This window comes from Oncorhynchus keta, chromosome 23, assembly GCF_023373465.1.
Source record: "Oncorhynchus keta strain PuntledgeMale-10-30-2019 chromosome 23, Oket_V2, whole genome shotgun sequence".
NCBI lineage: Eukaryota > Metazoa > Chordata > Actinopteri > Salmoniformes > Salmonidae > Oncorhynchus > Oncorhynchus keta.
In genome coordinates, this window is record NC_068443.1 from 44,012,243 (window position 1) to 44,027,718 (window position 15,476).

At 40.6% G+C, this 15,476-nt stretch overlaps 1 protein-coding gene across 5 annotated transcripts in view; it reads right to left on the bottom strand.

Annotated features, from left to right (window-relative positions):
- The window catches only part of LOC118401645 (anion exchange protein 2-like), an 80,431-nt gene extending 65,360 nt beyond the window's left edge, over positions 1-15,071 (bottom strand). For 2 of the 5 annotated variants that reach the window (XM_052477296.1, XM_052477293.1), the window contains exons 1-3: positions 14,741-15,071; positions 5,107-5,171; positions 2,764-2,923 (exon numbers count right to left, since the gene is read on the bottom strand). In XM_052477296.1, the coding sequence (XP_052333256.1) occupies positions 2,764-2,820 (57 nt within the window). In that variant the 5' untranslated portion in view covers positions 2,821-2,923; positions 5,107-5,171; positions 14,741-15,071. The remainder of the gene's footprint in view (positions 1-2,763; positions 2,924-5,106; positions 5,172-14,740) is intronic. The other 3 variants (XM_052477297.1, XM_052477295.1, XM_052477294.1) reach the window with 2 other exon arrangements.
- Positions 15,072-15,476: the final 405 nt, after the last annotated feature.

The window sequence follows — 15,476 nt, forward strand, 5'->3', positions numbered from 1 at the left end:
TCGGACATTAACTTGTCATGGTCTCAACTCACTGGGTCTGAGTCTGGATCTTGGGTCCAATGTCCTGGTATAAATATTGGGCTTGGCTCCTAGATATTACCTTAGTCTTTGGTTTACAAACCAATACAAACCAATTTGAATAAGACAATGCTTTCTGATCATTGGCTATTCACTCCCAACACATAGGAATCCCAACCCGGTTGGGGAAGCCCTCAATGGCAATGTCTATATTAAAATGAGTTATATCCATCTGGAGTCCTCCAATTATATCTATGATTGACACTTCACACCGAAACGCCAAAATAAAGAGAAGTGATCATTTAAACATCTAATGACATAATTAATGACTGAACCATATAGATTATATTTCTCTAAATTCAATTTAAAAATGTGATTTTTATTTTATTTTTTTAAATAATGATTTTTATTATTTTATTAATTTGGTGTGCGAATAACATTTAAAAATGTATCTGTAATAGAAGGTTAATCAAAACAACTGGTTCTCCCTATATTGCAACTTCTTCACAAATTTAGTGAGGTGGTAAGGAAGTAAAATAAATATTTAAAATATGAAATATTAACTAAGTGTGTGAGTAGCATACAGTATATGTTTACCTGAAACATGTTGGAAGAGTTTTAAATTGGCTTTACAGCTTCCTCTGGTGCAATATAATAATAATAATAATAATAGATGTATTTTATATAGCGCTTTTCATCCAGAATCTCAATTAAAAACAAATTCAGGGGGCTGGCAGTTCATGGGAGCAGTTCAGTAAAGGAGTAGCTTGAGTGGAGGTGGCATTGATGGTACAGCCAGGGAAGGAGAACCGTCAGACAGGCAGGCCCGGAGCTCCCCATCAGGCATCTCTCTCGGAAGTTCACAGCTACTCCAATGTAGGTAGGCTGGAACATCCACCACCGACTGTGTAGCACCAACCTGGATGACGCTTCGGCACCATCGCCCAAGAGACCACCCCAGTTTGGCCTCGTAATCAGGAAGTCTTCTACGAGGCGAGCCTCTGTCGTCGCCTCACACCACAGTCAGCCAAGGCAGGTGAAACAAAAAGCTGGTTCTGTATTGATGCATCATTCAAATTACATATGCCAGCTAGATAGCAAGCCATAGCTAAGCAAGCCATAGCTAAGCAAGCCATAGCTAACCTAGCCATAGCTAACCTAGCCATAGCTAACCTAGCCATAGCTAACCAAGCCATAGCTAACCTAGCCATAGCTAACCTAGCCATAGCTAACCTAGCCATAGCTAACCAAGCCATAGCTAACCTAGCCATAGCTAACCTAGCCATAGCTAACCTAGCCATAGCTAACCAAGCCATAGCTAACCTAGCCATAGCTAACCAAGCCATAGCTAACCTAGCCATAGCTAACCTAGCCATAGCTAACCTAGCCATAGCTAACCTAGCCATAGCTAACCTAGCCATAGCTAACCAAGCCATAGCTAACCAAGCCATAGCTAACCAAGCCATAGCTAACCTAGCCATAGCTAACCTAGCCATAGCTAACCTAGCCATAGCTAACCTAGCCATAGCTAACCAAGCCATAGCTAACCAAGCCATAGCTAAGAAAGCCATAGCTAACCTAGCCATAGCTAACCTAGCCATAGCTAACCTAGCCATAGCTAACCTAGCCATAGCTAACCTAGCCATAGCTAACCTAGCCATAGCTAACCTAGCCATAGCTAAGAAAGCCAAGTAAACTTGCCATCGTCAATTCTGCAACTACATAGGTCACCACAAGATATTATAGATCAACTCACAACAGGTTTTTGTACATTGTGTGTTAAATGCAACAAAAAAACACTTAAATTATATGTACAGTATTTACAGATACAATTACATATCGGGATATTATATAATGATATATACCACAAATATTACAGTTTACTATAGAATATCACAGTACTTACTATAGACTTCTGTAGTATACAATACTACATACACCCTGTAGTATCCCTCGATCATGTTCAGTACATAGTATAGAATTTTGTAGTATACTCTAGTAAATTCTACATTATTATTCACAAAAGAAACACTAGTAAATGTCAGCAAAGACATTTTTTTTTACTATAGTAAATAGAAATGTAATTAGCATATACCCTGCCCATTCCCATCCTCCACATCCCAATTTGTGCCGACCGTAAAGTGAGAAACCTACATGTCAAGTATAGACCATATTGTGTTCCCTGTGATTATTAAAAGAGAAGAAGCCCTGAACTCTGTTCAGAACCGAGTCCTACCTACCTACAGGTTATGGAATATTTGTATTTCTCTACTAGGTTTCCTCAAGGAGAAAGCTTCACACTTCTATGTTAAAGATAAAACAAAACACTTTATTAGAAATACTACAGTAATGTACACAAAATACCTACAGTAAATAACAGTATACTACTATAGTATATACTAAACAAATGTACTACAATATTTATATAATAAATATAACAATTCACTGACGTTTTGTCGGGACTTCAGTCTGCAAAAACACTACAGCAGTAAAGTCTGTAAAAACATTACAGTGAATACTATAGTATTCCTACCATAGTACACACAATGGTATTTTTTAATGTGGGTAGGCTTCTTCACAGCGCCATGGCAACCACAGAACCACGGATATAAGGATTACCTGACTAATGAGTTTAAAAAATGTTTTCAAAAATAAATTACAGCAATAAATATCTAATTTTGTGTGTATAGAACCTGTGTTTAGAATAACTCATGTACAGTAAATAGATGTAAGGTTTAAACTCACAGCTGAGGTGGCTGTGGTCATAGTGTTGGTGTCGCTGGCATCCTTAGGGTTGCTCATGGCTCCGTTGCGGATCACAAGGTCAGGGCAGTATGTTGCGAAGCAGTCCTTAGCCCTTTTCACTCTCTTTCTTACTCAACGGAGGACTTTTGGGGAGCATAACCTGCGAAAAGGACAGGAATGGTATTGTTGGTCTTAGTCAAGTGACTATTGGTAAATTGGGTCAAATGTTACGTCAATCACCCAAATTATCTTTTGGTTAGTGATTTCATTGTACGTCCTACATGATGATTATACGTCCATAATAACGACATAGGCAACGCCATGGTCATGACGCCGTTTACACAGATTCAGGGTCTGGAAACAGTCCTGGCCCTAACCATATGGACAATCCCTTGTGAGTGAACAACTAGCTTACAGTATCGTGATTCTGAATGGGGCGCAGTGGCAAATAGCAAGAGCAATCCATTTCTCTACTGTAGCTCTGAGTTTAATGAAAACATGGGTGACAGCTTCATCATGAAAACACTGCTAAGAATTGCTGTGTCCTGAAGGGTTCAGAGGAGATGTACCCACCTTGGCAAGACCACAACATCAAATTTAGGGTGGAAAACCCCCTTTTTTTTTTATAGACTTTTTTTCCCCAAGTGAGCAAATCAACTCAGCTGATCAGGCAGTGTCTTGTAACACAGCTGGTGTTACCAAGGTCTATTAGTGGTCACCTGGTTTGCGTGATAAGTAACCTTGCCTACATCTCCGAGCTAATCCATAAGACTTAGCTCAGTGGGCTAACAGTGTTCAGGCGGAAAGCCGACCCGGGTGTTTATGATAACATTCATACATAAACACATAAACAGCTGAGAGCTTCTCGGATAGTGGATAGTGTTTGTTTAGCACTATTGTAAAGTGACCCATAAACAAATGACTTAAATGTAATGTAAATGTAATAACATTCATACATAAACACACAAACAGCTGAGAGCTTCTCTGATAGTGGATAGTGTTTGTCCCATAAACAGCTGAGAGCTTCTCTGATAGTGGATAGTGTTTGTCCCATAAACAGCTGAGAGCTTCTCTGATAGTGGATAGTGTTTGTCCCATAAACAGCTGAGAGTTCTTCAATTCAACCGGATAGTGTTTGTCCCATAAACAGCTGTTAGAGCTTTTGGATGGCTTTCGGATAGTGTTTGTCCCATAAACAGCTGAGAGCTTCTCTGATAGTGGATAGTGTTTGTCCCATAAACAGCTGAGAGCTTCTCTGATAGTGGATAGTGTTTGTCCCATAAACAGCTGAGAGCTTCTCTGATAGTGGATAGTGTTTGTCCCATAAACAGCTGAGAGCTTCTCTGATAGTGGATAGTGTTTGTCCCATAAACAGCTGAGAGCTTCTCTGATAGTGGATAGTGTTTGTCCCATAAACAGCTGAGAGCTTCTCTGATAGTGGATAGTGTTTGTCCCATAAACAGCTGAGAGCTTCTCTGATAGTGTTTGTCTACAGAGAATAACATTTACAGTTATTATGAGTCTGTATTCTTTTAAGAAGCAGCGAGGGTCAGGGTTGAGGGTAAGGGTCCGGTTGCCAGATTTTCTCTCACTTTCGTATAATCAAAATGGGACCCATATCTCCCTCTGGTTTCCATTGATGCATCTCAATAGTCTACAGGGTGCTTCCTCTCCTCATCCCTCAGCCGTTGCATGCACTGAACTGAGAGGACACTACTCTCCCTATGAGTGATAAGGAATACATCCCCAGTCTCGCCAAAGCAGGAAGAGACTGTCAGTGTGGTTTACATCAACAAGGTCACTGCTGCAATGTCACCGCCTTCGGAAAACACCCAACACCCTCCCTCTGATTTCCAGCCACAAACTGAGGAGGAGGAATGGGATGGATGATGTTCATTAGAGGTATCCTATGACACTTCATGAACTCTTAGGAAAAAAAAAAAAAGAACCAAAAATATTTCTTCGACTGTCCTCATATGAGAACCCTTTGAATAACTCCTTTAGGTTCCAGGTAGAACCCTTTTAGGTTCCATGTAGAAGAACCCTTTCCACAGAGGGTACTAAATGGATCCCAAAAGAGTTCTACCTGAAACCAAAAAGGGTTCTACCTGAACCAAAAAGGGTTCTCCTATGGGGACAGCAGCAGAACCCTTTTGGAACCCTTTTTTTGTGCTTGGTGTGGTTGGGAATGATACGATACTCATATTACGCATGTGTATAATATGTGATAATCATATTATATTGGAGTGGGAATTGTGGATCTACAGTACAGATGGTGCTGAATCATGTGAGGTCACAGGGGAGTTCATTAGAGATTTATGTTGAGACTTTGTCATCACTCACTACAAAATGTTGCTTGAGGTATGGTTTCGTCTTTGGTGGTCCATCTTATGGCGACACTTGTGACGCTGAAAGGACACAGAAGCAGGCAGACACACACACACAGACAGACAAAAAGATATACAAATCAAATCAAATGTATTTTATATACATAGGGCACATGTAAGAGAGCAATTAGGGCACCTCATAAATCTCAATATTACTTCCAGATATAGAAGCAGTAGCTGTGTGTGTCTCTGATTACGTTATTGGTTGTTTCAGTTTAACCTTAATTTCATTAAAGTGGAAGAGATTCATCTGATGACTCAATCATGACCCATCTCTCCCTGATATCCAATCGATACTTCCCCTAGGACAAAAAACAGTTAGAAGAACACCAAAGAAGAAGCAGAAGTAGTTCCGGCAGGAAATGCCTTATTAGCATTCCATATCAATACACAAAGCTTCTAATTTATCATCCGCACAGCAGGGATTATTTACACCTTTTCAAAATCCACTGAATATAGCTGTAATTTTAGACGTGATCGTGAGGTCACAAAAAAATGCACTAAGCCTAAAACTACACAAATTACCATACTACACGTCAGCATCTACTGAAGTGAAATCTGACTTCCGTTTTTGACTGTATAAGAGAGCAGACGTCGACACAAAGGGACCGTGGTTCTCTCTGGTGACGGCACCACACACCTCATCGATTCAAAGGGCTTAATCATGGCAAAGCGCTTAGTGGGAAAACAGCAGCAATGACTCGCCAGCCAACAATGAGAAAGGCAAGAGGCATATGGGAGATTACGGTGCCGTACCTACTCTTGCCTTTGTCGTCGTTGTTTTAGTGGTCGGTGATATGTTAAAGTAAATCTGTGGTGGACCTGCAGGTGGTGGGACGATTATTAAAAGGCTACTTAAGGTCAGCGTTCGGACAACCCACTAGGGATTACAGGGTTAAAAATGTTTGTGTGAAAAGATTAGTGTGATTGTCAACGTGCGACTCGTGAGCGTGTGGATCGAAGACCTTAACTAATATTTTTTTTTTTTTAGAACGGTCCAAAACGGACCATACGGTTTTGGGAAAGTTACGGGTAGATATGTGGTAGGCCAGGCGCTACTCTACTGTAGACCGGCAGCGTAGCCTAGTGGTTAGAGCGTTGGACTAGTAACCGGAAGGTTGCAAGTTCAAACCCCCGAACTGACAAGGTACAAATCTGTCGTTCTGCCCTTGAACAGGCAGTTAACCCACTGTTCCCAGGCCGTCATTGAAAATAAGAATGTGTTCTTAACTGACTTGCCTGGGTAAATAAAGGTTAAAAAAAAAATTAAAATTAAAATGAAACGCAAGAGGACGGACCTTCTTCTTTCAGGTCATAGCTAGCACTGTGTTTTTTTTCCTGACAGTTCATTTACTTCCTTACTTCACTCTTTTCAAAGTACATACTGTAGGGATCCTCGCTATATTTTTCCACTGCAAATCTACCATTTCAGTGTTTTACTTGCTATATTTACTTGCTATATTGTGTTTACTATTTTTTTTTTGCATTTACCTCCCTTCTCAACTTATTTGCTCACATCGTATATAGATTTATTTTTCTACTGTATTATTGACTGTATGTTTGTTTTACTCCATGTGTGACATTGTGTCGTTGTATGTGTCGACCTGCTTTGCTTTATCTTGGCCAGGTCGCAATTGTAAATGAGAACTTGTTCTCAACTTACCTACCTGGTTAAATAAAGGTTAAATAAAAATAAATAAATATGAGGCTTGTTGCAATTCCTACAAAGTGGGTTAACCCTATTTGTGCTATGCGTAGGGTGTTTGCCTTTCAAGCCAGCAACCTGGGTTCGCATCCCTGTCCTGCCATTTTCTACGTTGGTTTCAGAAGTGTGATGGTGCCCGTGAGGCCATCGGAGAGGGGTGCACACAGTGAGGGACTTGGTATAGAGAAGCGTGGGGGGTGATGTAGCGACCTTAACTCAATACCTATCGACCTCAAGAGGTTTCAGACCTCTTGTTGTAAAGGTGTTGGCTGGACAGTCGCTGCACCCGGGTTTGCGTCCTGGTTGGGACTACCCCCTAAATGAGCTACATTGGTGTCAGAAGTGGGATGGCAACCCTGAGGCCATTGTGTTCGAATGGGGCAGTGTAGCAACACTCATTATATGAGCCACGTTACAATTCCCACCAAGCGGATTAGCGCGATGCATGCGGGTCAATCTGCCCTGCTCTGCCATACAGTACCAGTCAAAAGTTTGGAGACAGTTACATTCAACTGCTTTTCTTTATTTTTACTATTTTCTAAATTTTACGATAAACAGTGAAGACTTCAGAACTATGAAATTACTATGATTCCATATGTGTTATCAAAAAAGTGTGAAACATATTTTATATTTGAGATTCTTCAAAGTAGCCACCCTTTGCCTTGATGACAGCTTTGCACACGCTTGGCATTCTCTAAACCAGCTTCGTGAGATAGTCACCTGGAATTAATTTCAATTAACAGGTGTGCCTTGTTAAAAGTTAATTTGTGGAAGTTATTTAGTTCTTAATGCTTTTGAGCCAATCAGTTGTGTTGTGACAAGGTAGGGGTGGTATACAGAATATAGCCCTATTTGGTTAAAGACCAAGTCCATATTATGGCAAGAACGGCTCAAATAAGCAAAGAGAAATGACAGTCCATCATTACTTTAAGAAATGAAGGTCAGTCAATGAGGAACATTTCAAGAACTTTGAACGTTTCTTCAACTGCAGTGGCAAAAATCATCAAGCTCTATGATGAAACAGGCTCTCATGAGGACCGCCACAGGAAAGGAGGACCCAGAGTTACCTCTACAGCAGGGGATAAGTTCATTAGAGTTACCAGCCTCAGAAATCGCAGCCCAAATAAATGCTTCACTGAGTCCAAGTAACATCTCAACATCAACTGTTAAGAGGAGACTGCATGAATCGGGCCTTCATGGTCCAATTTCTGCAAAGAAACCAATACTAAAGGATGCCAATAAGAAGAAGAGACTTGCTTGGCCCAAGAAACACAAGCAATGGACATTAGACCAGTGGAAATCTGTCCTTTGGTCTGATGAGTCCAAAGTTGAGATTTTTGGTTCCAACAGCCGTGTCTTTGTGAGACGCAGAGTAGTTGAACAGATGATCTCCGCATGTGTGGTTCCCACCGTGAAGCATGGAGGAGGAGGTGTGATGGCGTGGGGCTGCTTTGCTGGTGACACTGTCCGTGATTTATTTAGAATTCAAGACACACCTAACCAGCATGGCTACCACAGCATTCTGCAGCACTACGCCATCCCATCTGGTTTGTGCTTAGTGGGACTATCATTTTTTTTTCCATAGGACAATGACCCAAAACACACCTTCAGGCTGTGTATGGGATATTTGACCAAGAAGGAGAGTGATGGAGTGCTGCATCAGATGACCTGGCCTCCACAATCACCCGACCTCAACTCAATTGAGATGGTTTGGGATGAGTTGGATGGCAGAGTGAAGGAAAAGCAGCCAACAAGTGCTCAGCATATGTGGGAACTCCTTCCAAGACTGTTGGAAAAGCATTCCAGGTGAAGCTGGTTGAGAGAATGCCAATTGTGCAAAGCTGTCATCAAGGCAAAGGGTGGCTACTTTGTAGAATCTCAAATATTTTATATCTTTCGATTTGTTTAACACTTTTTTTGGTTACTACATGATTCCATATGTGTAATTTCATGGTTTTGATGTCTTCACTATTATTATTTTACAATGTAGAAAATAGTACAAAATTAAGAAAAACCCTTGAATGAGTAGATGTGACCAAACTTCTGACTGGTACTGTATATCAGCTTGAAGAAAGCAGGTAACGTTGCACTTAAGGGAATTTCCATCTAAAAGGATCCACGAGCACCATCGTAGAGGTCATAGTAGCATGTCAAATTGGGTGTCAAATGAAAGCTAAAGAGTCTGGCTATATTTTTGAGAAATTAAGGCATATATGCATTTTCAGGCTTTGAAATGGTCTTAAAAGGGATTAGAAATACATTTTTTTTTTAAATAATAATGTTGAAGTTAAGACCCCTGCCAACTAATATCAACAATTAGATTTTGTTTTGGATAAATGATTTGCCTTCTGCACGTTTAAGAAACACTGCCTTGTAAATCCATTACCAAAACCCCACATATCTGTAAGATATTTTCTAATTTCTCTCCCTCATGAGGGAGGATAATTAAAGTTCACAGAAGTAACAAGTAGACCTAGTTAGTGGTTTGACTGATCAAGTTTCTTTATGAATTATTACATGATTATAACTCGTAATCCTGTTACCTAATTGGTAACAGAATTATAGAAGAATCTAACAGGATTACTGCAATTTAAATGGCTACAATGGGAAATCATAGCAGTCACAAACCACAGTTGGGCCACCTGTTAGTGTCCTCCCTTCCACTGGCATACTGTCATGTTCAGCTCGTAACTTTCTTTTATCTTTCTGTCGTCTGGTGGTCAAATCAAGGCTGTTAAAACAGTCTGGAAAACCCCTCCTTCTCACTCTCCCTTCCTCACTTTCTCTGCTGCTCCCTCTCTATTTCCTCTCCAGTTAATGCCACCTCTCTCCGGCTCTTACTGACACCTACCATGACTCTCCCGGCTCTTACTGACACCTACCATGACACATACCACCTCTTTCCATTTACTGTAACAAGCATCCTCACACACTGAACACCGATCGTCCATGGACGTTGAAAAGTAGTTGACATTTGATCAATCTGCCCTGGCCGGACCAAATCTGAACCAATCATTGGATGTTTATGTTTCACAAGTTTGGAGAGCACAGTACAGTAGAGCACAGTAGAGTTCAGTACAGCACACTAGAGTAGAGTACTGTATAATGTACTTTATTGTACTGTGCCCGGTTGCATAAAGCATCTTAAGTACATTTTCCCCTTATCTTTTCCATTAGTTTCCTTCACTTTAAGTCAGCTGCACAAAAAAACACTTTTTGGCGAAGTTCCCACTTAAATTAAATGAAAAAGTTAAGGGTGCCCATGAGGTCCCTTAAGTGCTTCATTCAGTATGGATATCATTGTAAAACAGCATTTGTGGAGGTGAATGTTGTTTCCCTCTGTCCTGGTTTCAAAAGGAAAACATCCACCAGCTAGCTAGCTACTTAGCTAAACATTGGAAGGTGTACAATCCATGGCTATAAAGCTAGCTGGCTAGCTACCTACTCTGTAAGTTAGCATGCTAGTGCTAGAAAGTAATAAAAAACAAGTTCAGAAAAAAGTAACGAACAGAAACGTGATTTGGGATCTTCTGAGTCAATTTGTTTCTCCTGTTTTTGAATGTAGAAGTTCTATTTTGTGATCTCCCAAAATAAATGTGATTCAGTCAGTGAATCAGGTCATCTCCATGTTAACCAGACTCTTTCTGCAGTACATGCCTTCAAACCTTTCAATTCTGCTCTTACCTAAGGAAATGTTAGATGGGCTCTATATGCCACACCCTTAAACAATTCCCTTAGGTAAGGGAAAATTAGTCCTCATGGTAAACCCTTAAGTGTTTCGTGCATCTGTACTGAGCATATCTACTTTACTGTACTAAACTCTACTGTGTGGTAATGTGATGTCAAAACTTATGAAACAAGGGACGTCTGATTGTTTCAGATTTGGTCTGGTCTGGACCAACCAAATGTGGTTTTGTTTGGGGGCGGAGCTCATTACAATAATAGAATAGCAAAAGAGGGATATTGCATATTTTTTACCTTTGTATACCTATTCAGGATATGAGGATCACCATGAAGAGAATGATATTAATATCCATAATTATGCATTTCTCTATAGTGCAGCTCAGGGACCCATGATGTAATTCCATTACCAGACATAAATCCACTTCACCTACTGTTGTTCAATAACTTTCAACTGTTCAAACTCAAGGTGTTATGTCATAAAATCATCTGAAATCATTGAATCTTAATAAGATATTTAAACGTGGTCGCATCTGCACAGTTCTTCCAGTAAATCTGTTTTTGTGAAATGTTGTGTATATTGTTCATAGAGTTGTACAGTTTGATAAACTCTGAAATCAATGGTTTTTGTTTGGCATACAAATCTGAGTCAAAGCGTAATTCCATTATTGTGGAATTGTCCTTAAACTTAGAAAAAGCAAGTAGTCTAGTTGGTGAATACAACCAATTAATAATGGAGTAAAAAAATGTAAGGGTGATTCGAACACAAATGGTCAAAACTTCTTATTTTTAAACATCAGCTAGTACATCAGCTTATATATTCAACTACCATATATATTTCAGTATGTATGACACCTGAGTAGGACATCAGAGACGTGGAAATGGAAAACTGCTAAACAATAGTTTTTTTTGCTCTCTTCTCCCCAGCTCCTCCTCTCGTTTACCGGTATGACTCAAGGTAACAGAGGACAGTGACTCAGCAGCAAACCACATCTGATATTCACGCACTCCGGGGGGCAGACTATCGGATTGTGAGCACGTAACATTTCCTTCAATGGATTGAAAAGCATAACTGCTTTGATGGTGGCAGATAAGAACCAGTCTCAGAAAGTATCTTGGGGCTTTTAATTTCGTTCATTCAAAGTGTTTCCCTGGTCTACACCATTTCCCATCCCCTGTCAAAATAGAGTTTTCAATAGCGTCTGCAACCACTAGTGCATGTGGAATAGAGGTCATGACCTCATAAGGTCTGCAGTACACGTCATTCCCACCATCTTGGGTAATTGACGATGCCTAGTTTGGTCAAAAGTTGATCAGAGCTAGCTGACCGGCCTGGCGTGCCCTCTAGATTTACTTGGACAGCGCACCGAATGGCATCCTATTCCCTATATAGTGCACTACTTTTGACGAGGGCTCACAGGGCTCTGGTCAAAAGTAGTGCATTATATAGGGAATAGGACGCCATTTGGGACACATTAAATCGGTGTGAACATGCCATGCCTTGGCCAAAAACAAAAGCAGGTGCGAACACACGCGTGCTGTAGTTGCTATGCCCCTCCGTTGACTTTCAGCTTGGCTGATGGAAAGAATGCAGAATCATCCTGAGCCACTTATGCCACTTGAACAGCCAGTGACTGCACCAGCTGCATACGTCCAGTACTGAACAGTGGCTGGAGAAGTAAATTCTTGCCTGCTGGCAAAGTGGTTAACTAGCAGCACAAGGTTGTATTATTATGGTTGTGCAATGCAGTGTTCTTTTTGAGTATTAGGGACCCACAAGAGCAGCAAGACATTAGACATGCCAAGGTAAACAAATTGTCATGATAAGGTAGAGGCACATAAAAGACCCATGGGCTATTCCTCTACCACCAATTTTGCAACAATATTTCTATCCAAGATGGCTCTTCATCAGGGCCAATATTAAGTTAATCTTGCCTTTATAGAATGTGCTTAAAATTCGATTTTTGGTTTGTGTGACTTAGGCCTGTATTCTTAAAGTGTCTCAGAGTAGAAGTTGGTTTTTTAGATCATAATTAAATGAACGGGGGACCTGATCCTAGATCAGCACTCCTACTCTAATACGCTTTTGGAATACGGCCCTAGGTCACACACAAATATCTAAGTTTAAGCATATTCTATAACGGAAAGATTAACTTAAATAAAGAGAAAATGAAAAATAAGAGAATGAAAATAAGCTAATAATTATGATCCGTTATCCTTTTGTGACTAGGGGGCAGTATTTTCATTTTTGGAAAAATAACATTCCCATAGGAAATGGGATATTTTGTCAGGACAAGATGCTAGAATATGCATATAATTGACAGCTTAGGATAGACAACTCTAAAGTTTCCAAAACTGTAAAAATATTGTCTGAGTATAACAGAACTGATATTGCAGGCGAAAGCCTGAGAAAAATCCAATCCAGAAGTGACTCATCTTTTGAAAGCTCTGCGTTCCAATGCGTCCCTATTGAGCAGTGAATGGGCTATCAACCAGATTACTTTTTCTCCGTATTCCCCAAGGTGTCTACAGCATTGTGACGTAGTTTTACACATTTATGTTGAAGAATAGCCGTAAGCTGCCGTGAGCTGCTACATTGCGCAAGTGGTCACCTGATGGCTCTCAAGAGTGATTCTCGCGTAAAATACAGAGGTAGCCATTATTCCAATCGGTCCTACTGAAAAACCAATTGTCCCGGTGGATATATTATCGAATAGATATTTGAAAAACACCTTGAGGATTGATTATAAACTACGTTTGCCATGTTTGTCGATATTATGGAGCTAATTTGGAATATTTTTTTGCCGTTTTCGTGACTGCAATTTCCGGTCGATTTCTCAGCCAAACGTGAAGAACAAATGGAGCTATTTCGCCTACAAAAATAATATTTTGGGAAAAAAGGAACATTGGCTATCTAACTGGGAGTCTCGTGAGTGAAAACATCCGAAGCTCATCAAAGGTAAACAATTTAATTTGATTGCTTTTCTGATTTCCGTGACCAAGTTACCTGCTGCTAGCTGGACAAAATGCTATGCTAGGCTATCGATAAACTTACACAAATGCTTGTCTAACTTTGGCTGTAAAGCATATTTTGAAAAGCTGAGATGACAGGGTGATTAACAAAAGGCTAAGCTGTGTCTCAATATATTTCAGTTGTGATTTTCATGAATAGGAATATTTTCTAGGAATATTTAGGAATATTTATGTCCGTTGCGTTATGCTAATTAGTGTCAGTCGACGATTACGCTCCCGGACCCGGGATGGGGAATTAGAGGTTTTTAACTGGTCATTATCATTCATAAATATTTCCCTTTGCTTCACAAAGAGGTAACGTTGATCTCTCCAAAATAGTGGATGTCATGAGATAGATACCATCTCTAACTCAAGACCTTTATCATTCCTCTCTTCTCAAAGAATGAGAGAAAAATAAAGGGAGAGGGGGAAAATGTATTGAAAAGAAAGAGACAGGAAGTGCCTCACGGCAAATCCTACATGGAAAAATCGGGACATATTTCATCTTATGTTGTGTGTTCACAGCTGTATGGTAGTGACCTGCTGAGTGAGTAGTGACGCAGACTCAAGTTACTCAGCTAGTGCTCATAGGCACAAAATTGAGAAATATGTTTTACCATCCAACAGGAAACAGTCATAAAAAAAAGTTAGTAACACTTGCCGTTCTCTTCTGCTTTCACGTCACTCAACAGATAGGAATCCACAACCCCCTTTCCTCACACACACACACACACACCACAGTGGTAAGACAAAACTCTTAACAAAACCTCCTCTGTGTCGCGCTACAGTGTGTGACGTGATAACATCACAACCGCTTCTTAGAGGCTTCCATTTACAAAGGAGAGAGGATATTTCTTCTTCACAAGGGACACCGAAACCCAAACTTGAGAAAGACAGCAGAGTTTAAGGGAGAGGAGCTAAAAGAGGCAACACCTACTTTGAAATAATTTAAGTGGGTGCTCTTATCCCAGCAACTCTCCCAGTAAGTGTAGGTAGGCCGACAGCATGGCGTCTCAACCGCAGCCTAACAATGAGCATAACTGGCGCGAATCCCCACTAGACAGTGCTACTGTATAACGTACAACACTTCAAAAGACAAAGAGTATAAAGTGAGTGAAGTCTGAACGGTGTGTCTATGAGCTCGCGCCAGACGACGTGACCAAGGTGTGTGAGAGAGAGTGACAGAGCTTACCTCAGCGTGCTCACTGCAGAGAGCTTCCAGCAACAGCAAACATCGTAGTGACCGAGTCAAATCCCACTGAATTCAGAAAGGCAGTGAGAGGGAGAGAACGCCGAGAAGAGGGAGTGTGTGCATCTGTTTGTGGGGGAGAGCGTGTGTGTGTAAGGGATGAAGAGTGAGGGAGATTGTGGTTAGTTCTGTATTCCTGTCTTGGCTCTCCCCTTAACACACGACACGCGCACACTCTACACTCGCAACCATTGAGCACCAACTAATGTTTCAAACCCTCCCCCAAATTCAAGCCCCCATCGGTTAGTCTTTCTCCTCTAGCCCTCTGACAAGCATGTGACCGTAGGAGATGACTCGACAATAAGGGACACACACACAGACTCGCTCTGTGTTAAACACAGTGTGAAACATGACACGTGCCGAAAGACATTTGCGTACAGACACTGTCTACAGCAGCTATTTAAAATCTGACAATGACCTACGTTTCGAAAATGCGGACAAGGTTATACAGTACCAGGACACACCTACTCATTCAAGGGTTGTTCTCTATTTTCTACATTGAAGAATAATAAGGAAGAATTCAAAACTAGGAAATAACACATGGAATCATGTAGTAACCTAAAAAGTGTTAAACAAATCAAGATATATTTTAGATTTGAGATTCTTCAAAGTTGACCCCCTTTGCTATGATGACATCTTTGCACACTCTTGGCATTCTCTCAACCAGATTCAAACAGTC